The 18,318-nt window shown below is 36.1% G+C and overlaps 1 protein-coding gene across 5 annotated transcripts in view; it reads right to left on the bottom strand.

Moving 5' to 3' along the window:
* Window positions 1-5,791: 5,791 nt before the first annotated feature.
* The window catches only part of LOC100914290 (phosphopantothenate--cysteine ligase), a 156,029-nt gene continuing 143,502 nt past the window's right edge, over window positions 5,792-18,318 (bottom strand). For 3 of the 5 annotated variants that reach the window (XM_031962341.1, XM_031962338.1, XM_031962337.1), the window contains 2 exons: window positions 6,545-6,612; window positions 5,792-6,177 (listed from right to left, as the gene is read on the bottom strand). In XM_031962341.1, the coding sequence (XP_031818201.1) occupies window positions 5,967-6,177; window positions 6,545-6,612 (279 nt within the window). In that variant the 3' untranslated portion in view covers window positions 5,792-5,966. Of the gene's footprint in view, window positions 6,178-6,544; window positions 6,626-17,267; window positions 17,926-18,318 lie in introns of those variants that run through there. The other 2 variants (XR_004233336.1, XM_031962339.1) reach the window with 2 other exon arrangements.

Genomic DNA, 18,318 nt, shown 5'->3' with positions numbered 1-18,318 from the left:
CTCTCATATGATCTCTTGGTAACCTCATTTCACATCAATTCAACTAGCACTACGAAGATGGCCCAGAGGTCTATACTGAAAATGTGTGCTACCCAAATAAATTATCAAGAGAAATCACATATATTGAAATGGGATTTATAGACTCTAAAAGGCTGGAGGAGAGCCATAGATAGCTCTGTAATTTTGCATATGCCTCTTCAAGGGAGAATATTATTATTTCCTCCTAGAGGAAGCTGGGGAGAGCCCCCAAAAGGTACTGGGAAGCTCAATGCATTGTTCTCCTTTGAGACAGAGACAATAAATGCTTATTGACTGACTGAGGGATACTGGACTAGAATTTTATCTACATGTCCCACTAAATATTACTGGTCTGGAGCCCTAATTCTTAGTCTCAAAAGCTGCTAAAATGCTAGCTTTCCTGGTTGCTTTACCCTAAAAGAGGGAAGTACTCCAGGGTCAAACCTTCTGGCTTGACTCCTTCCCACCAAGTGCTATTAAAGATCATTACAAATAGCAAACAGTGAGTAAATCCATTGATCCAAGCAAATAGGAAATGGAAATAGCATAAATTGCGCAGATAAGAATATTCTTGAAAATACATAAAAGTGAATGAATGAGATGAAGATATCTTAGTTGCATCAAGTGAGAGACTGATCTCATTTAAGGGGAAATACCTTGAAGTCCCTAGGGAGGCAATCTGGAAAATAGAGACATATTGAAAAGTCAACTCCCTCTACAACTTTGCTGCTTCCAAAGTTTTTTTTTTTTTTTTTCTTTTTCCTGTCTGGTAAAAAGGATGGAGACTGTTTCTTCTCTCTAAAGCTGTCAGACGCTGCCCCCAATGCCATTATGAAGGATCACATTAGCATTCTTTCTACCAAACCAGAATCACATTCTACTAGAAACTTTCAGCAAAAGGGGGTTCTTTTTTAAACCCAGCTTGATTTAACTTATGATAATCAGCTCTAGTCTCTCTCTTTTCCTGCTATCCTTGTCATATTACTCATCTCTTCCCACACCATAGCCCTGGATTACTCCCACCAGCTGCCTCCTCTGCTCCTGGTCATCAGCAAATCAAAACTGTACTTTCTAAGTGTGTTACATATTTAGGTTATCCAATCTAAACCAGGTCCTCATTTCAGCAAGGCAGTCCCCATTATCTCTGAGTTAAGGAACTTACCTCTACTGAAAATGTGGAGGTGATGTGATGTGAGAACCCTTTCTCATTGTTTTCATCTCAAAATATTTAATTTCATTTTCCATTATCTCTTGTCCCTCCTCCAATTCTGACAAAGAAATAGTCCTTCTTGCTAAAGCCAACCATTTTTGCATAAAGTCAGTTCTGTTACAACTCTGCTTTTGAAAATACAAATTAGTTCCAATGCAAATTATATATTAGGAACAATTTGAGCATTCAGTTTTACCTATGTGCAATTTTATCCATAAGAAACAATACAGAAAACTATAGCACTTCACACTAAACTGAAAACCTTTCTGATCCCCACTTTCTCAAGCAAACTTCAGGTCTTTTACAAGGCAAAGTATCACATTCATTGTATATTTTTTGTTCCAGTAGGGACTATAGTCAGAGGAAGACTAGTCTGAACCCTATCCTCTCTTCCTAACCTCTCTTCCATTTTCTACTGGTCCCTCACATCTGAGATTACATCCTCTCAAACCATCCTCTTGCTCATGGCTATTGATTTTGCCAGCCTGTATCCAATAGGAACCAAAATTGTCATAACCTCTCTCCTAACATTCTAGTTTTCTTATATTTTTCTTATATTTCCCACCACATATTTCTGAATCCAGTGACTCTGGGCTCCTTCCTGTTCTATGAACAAGAAACTCCTATCTCTTAGCTCTGGATAGTTTTTCTGGTTATCTCCTCATGCCTGGGATCCATAATTCTGTCTAGTGGCTTCCCTGGCTTCAAGTCTCACTTTAAATCTCTTCCTGAGGAAACTTTTCCTAAGCCCCCTTAATTCCAGTGCCTTCTTTGTTAACTATTTCCTAGTTATCCTGTATATAATTTGGTTGTACATATAGCTTGTTTACTTGCTCTCTACCCTATTAAGACTATGAGCTCCTGAAGGAAGGGACTGCCTTTTAGTGTACTTTGAGCGATTAGCCCGGTGCCTGAACATAGTAAACATTCAAGAAATGTTTGATTTCTCTCCTCAGTGTTTTACGAACTGCTTCTGACCTCATCCCTCAACTGAAAATACACCTACAAAGTTACCAGTGTTCTAATTGCCAAGTCTTTTCTCAGTCCTTATCTCTTTTACCAAGGTTTGGCACAGTGGATAGAGTGCTAGGCCTGGAGTCATGAAGATTTGTGTATTGATTTATGAATTGGCTAGAGGTCAAATCTAGCCTCAGGCACTTAGTAGCTGTGTGATCATGGACAAGTAATTTCACCTCCATCCCCCTGTTAAATGGGGATAATTACAGCATCTGCATCAAGGGATTGTTGTGAGGATCAAATGAAATAACATGTTTACAAATATTATCTATAAAGTGGCTCTGTAAATCTTAAAATGTGATCTATATAAATGCTATTAATTTCACTGCTTCTTACTGATTCAGCCCATACTAACACAACTATCAAAGCAATTTTCCTTAAGCACAGATCTGACCATGTGACTCTCTTAATCAAATCCAGTGGTTTCCTATTACCTCTAGAATCAAATGTAAACTGTTTAGCTTTTAAAGCCTTGCACAACCAGACCAACCCATATATTTTCGCAGCATTATTGGCCATTATTGCTTTTCCCTTCCCTGCTGTGATTCAGCCACAGTAGTATTTTTTTTTCTGTTCCTCACCACATTCCTGTGTTTCCACTGGCCGTGCCATATGTCTAAAATGAATTTTTCTCCTTCTGCCTCATAGATACAGGCATTCTTTTCATGATTCAGGGTTAAGTATCAAATTCCACACAGAGCCTTTCATCATCCCCCAAAATGCTAGTGCCCTCTCTCCCAAAACACCTCATATTTCATTACTTTATATTTAGTCACTTTGTATTTCTATTGTAGCCACATGTAATTGTTACCTCTACTCCTTTCAAGTAGGAATTGTTTCATTCTTTGTATCTCAAGCACTTGGTGCAGTAATGTTTGGGGTCATTGCTACAGTCTCAGTCTTACATAAGCAACTTGAATTGCAAAACATTATGGGCATTCCCCACTCCCCACTCCCCACTCAACTCATCTCCCAGGTAGTTTCACTTACCTTTTTCTTGAATGACTTCTTCCCTGGATTGTGAGCTCCACACTGGCCACTTCTTGAGTAGCCCTATCCCTGTTCCCTTTATTCAAAGTTAGCTTCTCAGGAGCTTCACCAGGCACAGCAACTGTTCCCAGCCCCTTTCCAGGTCCCCTTATATTTCACCTGTAAGTTTCCTAAGAGTATGGAATTGTGGAGAATATTTCCTTATGTTTGTAGCCTTGGAGATAATTAGGTAAGGAAGACACAGATCCAGCTTTAGGCCCTCTCTAGCTGTGACCCTGGATAAGCTACTTAATCTGTTTGCCTTAATGCATTGGAAAAAAAAAAAAGCAAATTACTCCAGTATCTTTGCCAAGAAAACCCCTTAAGGGTCATGAAGAGTAAGACATAGTTGAACAACTACACAATAGCAATTTGTTAATCCTCAGCATTTAGCACAGTGCTTAAAACAATCTCTCTTACTCTGAATCTATCTCTGTCATTTTCTCCACCCACCCCCTCCATCCCTTTGTTTTCTGTCTCTTTCACCTTTCTTTTTCTCTGTCTCTCTCCATCTTTCACTGTATCTCTGGACCTATTTTCTTATTTGTAGTGAGGTGATTGGATAATATATTTTAAAGTTTTTCCCCACTTCTAATATTCTGCAACTTTATATAGACAAGTTGTGCAGCAAATTTCAAAATCAGATGCCATATATCTGAGAGAAAAAGTCTAGCACTCTGAAGGGGGAGAGGGGAAGGAGCAAATCAAATATAATGAAGCAGACAAGCTATTGCATGTAATTTAAAAGTTATAAAGAATCAGAGATAGATTTTTAGGCACTGCCTCAATGAGTAGAAAGTACTAAATCTCAAGTTTCCTCTGAAGTTCTAGAATTAACGTACTTTCACTGGTGGTGACCTGAACAATTAGATAAGCCATGCACTGACTGCCTAGGAGACTTTGGTGTATAAATGACATCACCTTTCTTCAAAATGCTAACCCTAATATTCTAGAAATTCTGCAAATCCAGCATTATCTCCATAAATGTTTTGTGTGTGATCCCTTGAAGGGTGCAGCTGTCAGCACATGGCTGCTAGGACATAAATCCAGGATTTGAATTAAGCAAGCAAGCATTCAGTGAATAGTTGCTGACTGATATTTTTATCAGTTCATTTGAGATTCAGGTCAGAAAATACTTTTGATATTCTAGTTCAGAAACTATAAAGGTTCACAATGGTTTATCTGAGAACAATTGAGAATTTAATGTGGCTTATTAAATTAGAATTTTGTTCCATTGTGTAATACATGTTTTATTGGTTTGATTCACTTTCTTTCAACAGATAAATGTCCCTTGAGCTAAAGAGTGTCAACTCATTTTTAAATCATCACACCCTTGAGCAGGGATCAGCAAACTATGACTTGAGCACCAAGTCTAGTCCCTGAAGGGTTTTTTTCTCTCTGATCCAAAAAAGGTATTTCTGCTTTGAAAAATTTATAATGTAGAATATTTAAATGTCATTTAAATTAAATGTGAAAATTATTTTAAAATATAAAAATCCTTCTTAGCTTACAAGCCATGCAACTAAGTATGGCAGACCCATAGTTAACTATCTGTTCCTCTAGAGACAGAATGTTGATCTATCAGCTTCTATGTTACAATGGTAGCATTAATACCATTAAATACATGGTTTAAAAAATGGTACAAATATAGCATAGATCATTACATTGAAAGTAAAACACCTGAAAATGTTTAATCCATCGTACATTACCAGTAATATACTGTCTAATCTCAAAAATAATTTCACTTTCCTCTGCACTGGTGAGACTGTATTTAGTAATTGATATCATATTTTAGGAAGCACATTAACAAGCTGGGGCATGTTCAGAAAAGGGTGATTAGGATGTTGATAGGACAGAAGAAAATGCCATATGAGGAATAATTAAAAGAACTGGATATATGTCATTTGGAGAAGATAGACTTGGCGATAGGATAGTTAAAGTCTTTAAGGGGATATTTTATGATAAAAATTCACATATACAAGTATTTGAAAATGTACAAAGTACTTTCCTTACAGTGATACCTGGTAGTATAGACACCCCAATTTTATAAAGGAGGACCAATTATCAGAAAGAGTCCTTTCCAAAAGTTCCAGAGACTAATGAAATAGTTTCATGAAAGAGATTGGGTGATTTGCCTGTCATCATACAGCTAGTATCCTGATGAGGGTAACTTAGACTCAGGCCTTTTGTCATCATACAGCTAGTATCCTGGTGAGGGTAACTTAGACTCAGGCCTTTTCAGTGTTCTACTATATTGTGATCCCAGAAGGCAGTAGGAGGAAGATTTTTTGAGAACATCAGGGAAAACTTCCTAATAATAATTAGAAAAAAGTAGAATGGGCTATCACAGGAGATAATGAATTTCCCATTCTCAAGGGTTTTTAGGTGAATCACTTCTTGGAATACTATATAAGAGAGTCTTGTTCAGATATGTGTAGGACTAGATTAGATTACTTCCAAGGTCTCTTTGGACTATGAGATTTTGTATAAAACAAACAAATAGGAATAACAAAAACATATTTCAGTTTCTCTAAATGGTTTAATCAATTCATCAGCAATCTCTAGCAATTCTGTTGGTGTCCTTTGGTGCCTATTCTTCTGTTCCTTCTTCTCCTCTTTTTCCTTCTTTTTTGTACCCTCCTTGGCCTCTTTTTCCAAGTTTCTGCCTGGAGTTTTTTTCTCTATGTCCTCATTAGATATCATTAGGTCCATCCTTCTGACTCTGGTCTTGGTCATGGCTGCTGAGTTTGCCAACTAGAGAAGCTACATTTAAGCTGCTCATGTTAGGATGTGATTGTGAAAAATACAGAGAAGACTTGGTGCTTCCAACTAGTTCTTCTGAATTCTGTTCTTCAGTCATTTTAAGATTTTCAAGTGACTTTGTCATACCTGTTACTGGAAAACTGAGAGGGGGAATGTGTGAGAATTCAGAGAGATATAATCATTTCCTTTATAAATATTTAGGAGGAGGGTATTTTTAAATGAAATTTTGAAAAACTACTTTTCTAAAATCTATGAGATTAAATGGAATTCTTCAGAGTTATAAAGTACAAACAAAACCAAGTGAAATTCAACTTGCAATATTATTTGCTGATTTTCTTCTACAATATTTCAGAACCCTGCAAATTCCTGCAACAATCCATGAATTTGGTAGAAAATCCTAATTATGAAAGAGAAGGAAAGGCCCATGCTTTTCCTTATTTGTAGCTCAGGATAATTTAAAGAATATGGACTTATGATCAGAAAGCTGTTTCCCCCTATGTTACTGACCTTGAGTTTGGAAAAGTAAGCTTCTTATTCAATAGTTCATTCTCAGACAGCTCACTTATCGTCGTCTCCTGAAAAGAAAGACTAGATATTCTTTAGAATTAATACTGAGGGTATACTACTAGAGTAAAATTTCAGTCCTGTTCTATCATTCTTAGTCCTGCCTAAGTCCCTCAAAGTGCTTTTTTTTTTTTTTTCAGGACCTTGCCTAAACTTCCAAGTATCTAAAGCTATGACAGTGAGGAAGACAAATTTTTAGCTAGCTCTTTTTTGAGAATGAAAAAAATTTTAGGGTCTCCAGTCTTTAAAGCCAAAACTTGGAGAGAGTTTCATTTAATCAAGATACCAAGAGATATTGCAAACTTCTGCAGAAAGTACTGCTCCAAACACTAAAAGAGATACATACAATATGGCTCAGTCCTTTCAAAGCTGCAGATTACAGGAGGGCACATGAGGATCTAAGTGACAAAGCAGCAGCATGTCATATTCAGTGAAGAAGTCAGGAAAAAATTGCAGAAAAATCCAGGAGATGAGAGAAATACCCTGAGGAGAGCTTTGTCATAGCTTTGAATTGGATAGGTTTTAGGGAAGAATGGAGGAGATCTTCTAGGGAAGAGGAATTCCATAAATAAAAATACAGAGACAGAAAATCACAAGGGATACTAATACTTTATACCTCTCATAAGCACCAATCACATTCTTGTCTGAATTATCATGAGTTGCATATAGGCCATTATCCCCAATCACTAAGATCTGGAAGTGTCTAATTTAATTCTTTTTCTCCAGCAGTCATTCACAAAGGATCAGAGATCATGGAGATCATCAAATCTAAACCTCTCATTTTACAATTGGGAGTGTAAGTGACCTGCTGGAGGTCAAACTGGGAGGGTGAACCATTGGGTTTTTAGCCAAGCTCCCTGAGTGTCACATAGAGTCTTTATTCCTCCTTAGGTCAAATTACAATAGTTTAGGTATCTCATAGCCTTTAGGACAGCATATCTGCATCCATGTTAACTTTCCTTAGTCGGTAATACATGTTGAATTTATTGTCTACTCATTTCTGGCAAGCCATTGCTCACTTGGCAACTGGTCAGAATATGTTGATTCCGTACATGTAATCTTTGAAATTCTCAGTGACCATCTGTTTCAAAACCAAGAACTCTAGTTTGTATATAGGATAATGAGTTTCACTGGTATTTAGATCTCTGCTGGCAAATATAATTGGTTTCTGGTGACCATCATTCTCTCGGTATAGGACTTCTAGATTTTCTACATTAGCATTCTTATATATGACAAAAGACTTCTTTGGGTCTACCTAGGGAAATACTAATATGTGTATGAGATAGTCAACAGTTTATTCCCATTTGTGTTGTATCAGTTTCCAACGAATTATAAGAATTTCAAGAAAAATCATCCTTTTTTGTTTTTTACCTTTTTTGCGTGTTTGTTTTTTGATTATATGGGCATGAGTGGGATCCAGCCATTTTGTGTGTGTGTGTGTGTGTGTGTGTGTGTGTGTGTGTGGCAGTTGGAATTAAGTGTCTTGCCCAGGGTTATATAACTATTAAGTATCTGAAGCTGGATTTGAACTTAGATTCTCCTATTTCCAGGGCCAGTCTCTATTACTGCACAGCCTAGCTGCCCCATTTAACGTCATTTTTAACAAGCTTGCAAAAATAATCTCCAAATCCTAGAAATGTTCTTAGACTTGAATCCTAAAACTTTGGCTTCTGAGGAAGTGGCCAAGTCAGTAGTGCTTTTATCTGCTCATATCTTTTCAAAAAACTTTTGACAAATTACAGACAAATGTCAGGTCACTCTACTCTAATAGAGTCATCATTTTCATCAGTTTTACCTTATGCTTTTTTTTTTTTGCTTTGAATTTTTTAATTAAAGCTTGTTATTTACAAAACATACGCATGGATAATTTTTCAACACTGACCCTTGCAAAACCTTGTGTTCCAAATTTTCCCTTCCTTCCCTTTACCCCCTCCCCTAGATGGCATCACCTTATGATTTTCCAGGGTCTTCCCAAAGTACCCCAACACTCACAAAACATTTCGTGTATTTAACTACTTTCTGAAAAGTTGGAGACCATTAAAGACCACAGTGGACAGAGCATGGTCTTAAAAGTCAGGAAAAGCTGAATCTAAATCTGGGTGGATGTGACAGCCTGAATAAGGCGGCATAGGCATGAACCTCAGTATCCGGATCTGCCTGATTTTCACTGGAATATATTCATATCCAAATGTGAATGCCATAATGGTAATGAGAAAGCCAAAAAACTGCTTCCTGTTTCCAGTGCTTATAAGGAAGCCAGGTTCTGTAAAGACCTAGTTTGTGGAAGCTATAACAAGAATATTCTTCCTCAAGAATGGTGATCTCACCAAAGTAAGTGATGAAAGGTTCTCCCTGAAATGCAGAGGCTTATAAAAAGGACATTGACTATTATAGATGGTGTTAACAGCACTTTGGCAATATCCCCAGCTCCAAAAGCATCTTTACCAGGCATATATAGATACACACACATATATATTATATATGTATATATTTTATCTATATACACATATAGATATGTTATAGTGGACTCTGGTACTCCAAGGACTTAAAATAAGATTCTTCAGGGCTGCCCCTTCCAACAGGTTTTCCTGGGTCTGGCATCTCCTTTACACCTAGTGCAGTCAAATTTTAGATAACTTCTATTTATTCAACTGCATCTTATTTTTCCTCTGAACATTTTAAAATCAGCTTTCCTTAAATCTAAGTTGTAATTTCCTTCCCTCCACCACAAACTTTGGGATGAATTGGTCACTTTCCTCTCAAAGTACCTGTTATTTCCACATACACCTCACCCCCCTGTCAAAGTTCTGTTGCACTTTTGCCCTAGACCTCTACTGAATCTTCCCTAAGAGGGCAATGGTGTGTTCCTGAGGAAGTTCTTATTTTTACTACTACTGTCTACATTGAGGTCTCAGAAAGTTCCTAAACATCCTTGAGTCATGCTTTATGTCCTAGTAAGTTATCTTTTCTGCAGAGGACCTATCTTTGAGTTTTCTCTTTTTTATGGTTTAGGAGAGTTCTCTTTAAATAGAGATTTAAATTCTGCCATGGAGAATATGGAATCAGCTTGACCTACAGATGAGATGTCTGTTTCTGAGGGGAAAATCTCACCTCAACTTTATCTCTATATGGGGTCTACAATAAAGCTGTATTTATACCTGAACTGCTATGTTGTCTCTCTTTTTATTCATTAATATTGCATTTTAAAATTAAAACAGGACTTTTCCATTTTAGGCAGAATACTGCAAGCCAGTTTCTAAGTAGGCTGCTGGAAGGTGTTCCTTACATGAATTTTGTAACAAATTTAAATAGTCAAATTAGTCTAGCAATTCATAGAACATATCCTTAGTGTATTCTCCTGGCTACTTTTCATCAAAACTAGAATTAGAAACCCTGACTCTTACTGTTCCTTCAATATTTTCGTAATGTTCCCAGTTTCATAAAGAGTCTGTTGCCAGTATCAGTAGTCCCATATAGATATTAATGTTTATTAAATAACAATACCTTGTACATGCAATACTTTTATTTTAAAAGTATTTATCCATAATGATAATGTTTGACTGACAGCATTACAAAAATGAGCTATCTAAATGGGCTTATACTATAATGATACTGTACCACAGTGCTCTAAGGAAATAATTTGAATAATAGCAATGCAAATCAAAAGTTACAACAGCAACAACATTCTATTGGCACAATGATAGGCAACAAAATAACTCTTAGTGATAAATGTAGCCTTTCATATGCAAATCTAATATATACAGAATAGGTGTAATGGAGGCAGGTATATATGAAAGAGAAGAAAATAAAATACCAATGTAGCAATTATTTTGAAAAATGCTGCTTAAGCGGAAAGGAAGAATTGAAGCTGTGTTTAAAATTTTCAAACAAAGAAAAATATAAGTAGGAAAAAATATACCCAGACAACTCTCTCTTGTAGTGGTGGTGATGGTAAGGGACTAGCCAACTAGAGCAAGATTGTTTAGTCACTTCTTTCTGCCCCTCTTCCAATTCCACTATTGATTCTTTGCTCAGATGGGTTTCCTTCTTTCTCTGTTTGAACTCATATTAAAGGACCTATGAATCATCTTCCCCCAGCTCCAAGAACTCATCGAGAGAAAGTACTCTGGCAAAAAACCTTAGTGTTAAATTTCTTTCTCTTTTAAATATGCTCCCTCTTCAATTATCTCATCCCAATTGCATTTCCAATAAGTACAGTCAGATGTTGTTTATCTTATGTTATCTTAACATTATATTAATGTTGTTTATAAAAATCAAAGTAAATGTCTAAAACAAATGATAGCAGCAAACTTTTTCTTTTTTCCACCACTCAATGTTATTTTAATGTCACCACATCAGAGTCAACTTATATCCACATCTTCTGTCTATGTACACTCTTTCTAACTGCCCTAATAAAAGATACAGTTTTCAAAAGTTACTACAAGTATCATCTTTCCATGTAGAGATGTAAATAGTTTAACTTTTAAATAATATTTTCTTTTTCTTTCCTGTTTTACCTTTTCATGCTTCTCTTGAGTTCTGAATTTGTAGATCGAATTTTTCATTTAATTCTGATCTTTTCAATAGAAATGACTGAAAGTTCCCTACTTCATTGAAGGGGACTCCACTTCCTTTCCTGAAAGATTATATACTTGAAGTCTTTCTGGGTATTGATTCTAGGGTTGCAATCCAAAGTCTTGCCTTTCAGAATATGGTATTCCAGGGCCTCCAATCCTTTATTAAAGAAGCTGCCAAATCCTGGATTATCCTGACTGTGGCTCCTTAATACTAGAATTGTTTTTTTCTAGCAGTCTAAAGCATTTTTTCCTTGAGATTACACTCTAGACTTTTGTAACAATATTTCTTGGAGTTTTCCTTGTGGGATCTCTTTCAAGAGGTGATTGATGGATTTTTTTAATGATTATTTTGTCCTGTGGTTCTAGTATATAATAGATCAGGGCAGTTTTTCTTTTTCTTTTCTTTTCTTTTCTTTTCTTTCTTTCTTTCTTTTTGCTGAGGCAATTGGGGTTAAATGACTTGCCCCAGATCACACAGATAAGTATTAAGTATTTGAGATCAAATTTGAACTCAGGTCCTCCTGACTTCAGGGCTGGTGCTCTATCCAAAGTACTACCTACCTGCCCCAAGGCAGTTTTTCTTGATGATCTCTTAAAGAATGCTTTCCGGGGCCTTTTTTTGGTTGTGGCTTCCAGGTAGTCCTATAATTTTTAAACTGTCCATTCTAGATCTATTTTCCAGGTCAATGAAATATTTTACATTTTCCTTCCATTTTTTTTCTTTTTTTTTTTTTTTTTAAAGTTTGTTTGACTGATTTTTAATGTCTAATAGTCATTAGCTTTCATTTCTAGTTTTTAGTGTATGGTTTTCTTCAGTTAGCTTTTGTATCTCCTTTTCCATTTGATTAACAGTACTTTTAAAGATTGTTTTCTTTAGTTGAGTTTTTTTTACATTTGATCAATTTCCTTTTCCATGCTGTTGATTCTCTTTTGCATATCTCTCATTTCTTTTCTCAAATTTTCTTTTCATTTGATTTTTGAAAAATCCTTTATGAGCACTTCCAAAAAGGCTCTTTGAGCTTGCGACCAATTCATAAACTAGAAGAAAGGGGGTAAGAGAAAGGAGGAAGGGTGATGGAAAATAGGGCAGGTAGAGGGCAGGATGGGTTAGAAACAAAACAGTTACTAAGGAGGGATATGGTGGAAAGAGAGGAAAAAAAGTATATATAAGGGAGAAAATAGGATGAAGGGAAATACTGAGTTGGTAATCAAAACTGAATATGAATGGGATGAACTCTACCATAAAATGGAAGCGAATAGCAGAGTCCTAAAATAGGTTGTTTATAAGAAACACATTTGAAACAGAGAGATACATACAGAGTAAGGATAAAAGGCTGGAGCAGAATTTGTGTTTCAGCTGAAGCAAAAAAAAAAAAAAAAAAAAAGCAGGAGTGGCAATTATGATCTCAGATAAAGAAAAAGTAAAAATAGATTTAATTAAAAGAGACAAGAAAGGAAACTACATCTTGTTAAACTACATCTTCACAGACAATGAAGTAGTATAAATGTATATACACCCAGTGGTAAAGCATCTAAATTCTTTTTTTTTTTAATTTTTAAAGCTCTTTATTTTCAAAACATATGCCTGGATAGTTTAACAATATTGACTCTTGCATAGCCTTGTGTTTCAGATTTTCTCCTCCTCCCCACCCTCTCCCCTAGATGGCAAACAATCCAATATATGTTAAACATATTAAAATATATGTTAAATCCAATATATCATAAACATATTTATATAATTCTCTTGCTGCATAAGGACAATCAGATCAAAAAAAGAAAGTAAATGAGTAAGAAAACAAGAGCATCTAAATTCTTACAGAAGTTAATTCAATTACAGGAAGAAATAGATAGCAAAACGATATTAGTGGGGGACCTCAATTTCCCCTTCTCAGAATTAGATAATTTTTTCCCTAAAAACAAAGCAATATATTTTCATTTCAAGAAAACCTATTTAACACATACTATACATTGTGTTGAATTGTCCATCTTTTATTTGCTTCTTGTAGGTTCTCTTTTGTTCTCTGTTATGTACTTTTTACTTTGTTCTTTTTTCCCCCCACCTCTCCCTCCCCCAAGAAGACTGCAATCGAGCACAAATACAGATATAACTGTTTATACACACACACACACACACACACACACACACACTTATGTGTGTGTGTGTAAATATATATATATGTATATACACTGTATATATATAATATACCCACAGATATGTATATTTACATGTACATGCATATACATATACATAGATATCTATAATTATTCACAAATATACACATATACCTTCATATGCATCCATGTAAGACTGTACTATATGTTTATCCATCTTCCTTCATCAATCCAAGTTTTTCTATATTTTTTCTAACTCCATCAACTAACTCATCATTTCCTACACAACTGCAACATTCTAGTTATTTAAAATAGTCTAAAACAATATTGATTAACATGGCTGACACATATTGTAGTTGATCTTTATCTTTTGATTAAATATATTTTTGCTTTAATTACCTCTTTTATTATTTTACTTTATTTTAAAGCTTTTTATTTTCAAAATACATGCATAGATACTTTTCAACATTCATCACTGTAAAACCCTGTGTTCCAATTTTTTTTCTCCCTCCTTTCCTCCCATTCCCTCCTCTAGATGGCAAGTAATCCAATAGATGTTAAACACGTGCAAGAATTAGACAAATCAAACCACAAAATAAACAAGAAAAAAACTAGGAAGGTTAATGGAATCCTACAAAACTTAAGTATGATAGAGAACATTGAATAGGGACAGAAAGGAATAGACCTTTTTCTCAACAGTACATAGCACCTAAACAAAAATTGACCATGTTTTAGGCCACAAAAGCCTCATAATCAAATACAGAAAAGCAGAAATAGTAAATGCTTCCTTTTCAGACCACAATGCAATACAAATTATATTCAGTAAAGGGTCAGGGAAAGGTAAAGACTAAAAACCAATTGGAAATCAAATAATCTCATTCTAAAGAATGAGTGGGTCAAACAGCAAATCATAGAAATGATCAATAATTTCATCTAAGAGAATGACAATGAGACAACATACCAACATCTATGGGACGCAACCAAAGCAATTGTTAGGGGAAATTTTATATTTCTAAATAGTTATATGAATAATATAGAGACCCTCATATCCCCTTTTGAGGTTTTATATGTGAACATTTTGTCCTCTTCTGAGTTGGTGTTTAGTTTTCCCCGTCACCACAGTAATTTTCCATGGTTGAGGTTCTTTTCTATTTCTCATTCATTTTCTTTCCCTTCCACCAGTTTTCCTGGACACCATCTGAACTGGGCTATGCATCCCTTTTATTCCAATGAGACTGACCTTTCTTGAAAACCTTCAAACCTATCTTGAGCTGGAAAATTGTTTCATTCTGTCTCTTTGCAGACTGTTATTCCAGACTGTTCAGAGGCTTGGTTTCATGTGGTTTTCCAGGAAAACTGGGAAAGCTCGAGTACCTTCCTGGCTTGGAATTGTTATTTTTTGAACTGCAAATTCAAAATAGCTGCACCCTGCAAGCATACTAGAAGAGATGCAGATGAATAATCAGGAAGTTGGTTCAAGATGCAGCATAAACAGAAAGGTTGTTCTGTGTTTTCATCTAGACATCAGGGCTCACAAAAGTAGTTTGTTTTGATGTTGGATGCCTCAAAAGAGAAAGTCTTTGATGACTTAGAAGAAGAAAATATATGTTAGTTAATCACATAAAAGTGACTAGTGCATCTAAAGGAGGCCAGTTGAACTGCTACTTGCTATAGGGTTCCTTTTTTAAGTGTCACAGGGGGAAGGGAACTGCCTGATAGATCACTTTACCAATAGCCTTTGCTACAACTATTCCATTGGCAAAAATGAAGCTGAAACTTCAGATTTTGTTTGAGTTTTAATATTTTCTCTCTTAAATTTTGTTGATTTCATTTAGTAAAATATGTTCTGGTCTATAATGCAAGTGTGCATTAATTTGGGATCATGTAAAGTTTTTGGAAGCAGATAAAACTTAATGGGAAAGGATATATGCCATTTAAGTTATCAAATACATTTTAAACCTGGGTTAAATGAGATAGAACTCGGCAGGTGCTAGAAGGTTAGGATTGTGGGGAATTTAGGCTGGTCCTCCTGGCCCAGTGGAATAAATGCAAGAATCAGGATTGTGCTGTTCAGGCTCTTGCCTCCACTTAGCATGAGATTGACTTGAGGCTGAGAACAGGTAGCTTGATTTCAGAGCACCACCTGATGGCCAATGCAGAGCTTGCACTCTGAATAAGCTTTTCAGGGCTAGTACACCCATTCAATTTCCTCCACTCCTTTAAACTAAAGTTTAAACTGTGGATGGTGATCCCATATCATGCAATTAAATTTGGGGGTCACAAAAAATTTGCAACAGTAAAAGATATATATTCCATCAATTCTCTATGTAAAAATAAACAAGCACATTCATTTCATTAGTATGCAAATTTGCTTTCATCTATTAAATGGTAAAATTATATGTATACTAAAGAATTGTTTTAAAATAATTTTTAATGATTTATTATCAGTAAATGTTTGATTTGCATATTTAATCTATCTACATACACAGGATTGTGAAAAAATTTCTTAGGAGAAAAGGTATTACATGTGGAAAAAGGTTTAAGAAGCTCTGCTCTAGACAAGTGAGCATGGTCTCCTCTCACAACTGTTTGTTTTTTTTCCCCCCAAATATGGTAACAACTTAACAGCAGGTGCTTCTGAAGAAAAATAAACTACCTGTACTGGTACCCCTTACAACAGGGGCTTCCAATTTTTTTGCCTTCATACCCTTGGTTTACAGTAAATCTTCCATACTCCTTGTCTAATATGAAAAGCAATCAATTTTAGAGTTTACCATGAGTATGTACATAAGAAATAAAATGGACTAATTTCAAAAGAATATGTAGTTACTTATCAGATATTTTCCAAAGTCCTTAACAAACTTCTTGAACTTCCAGAAATATCTCAGGGTAGACACCCCAGCTTTATAACTGGAAATGCTAAGAAGTGATGTCAAATTCATTGATGTGTAATTTGCAGACTTTATATTCTCCCTTTTGCAGAAAAGGTGGGGGGGCACATTCCCCCTCATCTTGCCATGTGATTCTCCATTTCCCAGGCTTTCAGAGATCATTGGTAATGGCTCACAAATCACATCTCTCATTGTTTTAGGATCCAAGAATGTTGTTCATCTAGCACTTGGTCTTCATTCTATTCTGAGATTTACAAAGCCGATTTACACCGCTCAATATAAAAACCGACTGAAATCTTCCAGCTTATATAGCAAGAGGTGGTTATCCCCTAGGTGTTCAAGGATGCTTCCTCTATCCATCTCTACAAAGGGAAAGGACATAAGTTGTCCTGTGACAATCACATGTGGGAGGATTCATCTAGGTCAGGTGGTTTGATCTCATAAATAGCCAGATACACTCTATCTCCTTCCTGAACTTGGGCTTCCACTCCCATTAGCCATTTTTGTTCTGTCATGTGCAGCCCAAAGATCATTTTCCTTGGCAGAGAAAACATCTACTTCAGTTATCATTTCAGCATTCATCTCAAGCAGATGTCCTCTTTATTATGGCAGGAATCCTTAAAAGTAATGGAGTCAGAAATAGCGACAGCAGTGGTCTATTTGTGTCTCATGACCTTCTCATTACCAACACTATTTTCTGTTTACCTAAACACAATAAAACTTCATGGGTGCACCCTCACAGCAAACATTTAATAGAGTATATCACTGTAAGGAGAAGAGACAAACTGTGAGAGTTAGGAAGGCAATGTGTGGCAAAGAGTGCTGGACCTATAATAGACTTATCCCCCCAAGGCTACCAGAAGACAATGTCAACAGACTGGAATGCTTCTCCCAGTCTGAACAGTTAGTGGCTAACTTGGAGGGAAAGGTATGCCAACACATGGTTGGCAACAGTGGAGCAGAAAAGGAGTGGACAGCTTTCGGAGAGTTAGTGCACAGCACTGCATTTACTCATCTAAACCAGAACACCCACAAACATCAAGAAAGGTTTGATGAAAATAATATGGAAATTTGGAAGCTGCTAAAGAAAGTATAAGGATTCCACAGGATTTATTAGCAGTGCAAGAAGGTAGCATTTAACTCTTAGCAAAAATAAAGTGCAAGCAAAGCTTAGAGAGATGCAGGATTCTTGGCTCAGTAAAACAGTGGATGAAATTCAGTTTAATACTGATAGTAATAATCCAAAGTGTCTCCATGATGTCCTGAAGGCTATTGTGCATCTCAACTACTTAGTGCTGAAGGAGTCACATTGATTAATGAGAAGGACATGATCCTGGAAAGATGGGCTAAACACTTCCACAATGTTCTCAACAGATTGACATTAAGCAATGCTGCTGCAACCACCGACTGTGTACCTCAGGTTGAAGTCAATCTCTCTCTAAACAAAATTCCAGCAGAAGAATAGGTGAGGCTCCTTTCACGTGGCAAAGCACTTAGTGTTCATTCTATTCTGAGATTTACAAAGCCGATTTATGCTGCTCATACAAAAACTGACTGAAATCTTCCAGCCTGTTTAGCAAGAGGAGGTTATTCCCTAGGAGTTCAAGGATGCTTCCACTATCCATCTCTACAAAGGAAAAGGACATAGGTTGTCCCGTGACAATCACATGTGGGAGGATTCTTTCTGTTAATTATTGCTGGCAAGATTCTTGTCAGAGTCCTGTTTAATAGGTTGATCCTCCACCTGAAAGAAAGGAATGATCAATATGATGTTTGCTGCCTGATAATTCCAGGAGAAATTCCAGGAACAGAACACAGGTCTATACACAATGTCTGTTGATTTGACCAAAGTCTTTGACACTGTCGGACATGAGGGCCTGTGGAAAATCGTGGTGAAATTTGGTTGCCTGGAAAAGTTCATCAGTATTGTATAGCAGTTCCATAATGGCATACTTGCATGAGTTCTAGATAATGGACTATGCTCCAGCACTTTCCCAGTCACCAGTAGAATGAAGCAGGGCTATGTGTTTGTTCCCATGCCTTTTTTAAACATGATTTTTCAGCAATGTTGACACCTTTCTTTAATCGGGACAAAAATGATATCAAGTTCAGCTACCACACTAGCAGTAAACTATTT

This window comes from Sarcophilus harrisii, chromosome 3, assembly GCF_902635505.1.
Source record: "Sarcophilus harrisii chromosome 3, mSarHar1.11, whole genome shotgun sequence".
Taxonomy (NCBI): Eukaryota; Metazoa; Chordata; class Mammalia; order Dasyuromorphia; family Dasyuridae; genus Sarcophilus; species Sarcophilus harrisii.
The sequence above is the reverse complement of the archived record's forward strand: the minus strand, read 5'-3'. Positions and strand labels throughout refer to the sequence as shown.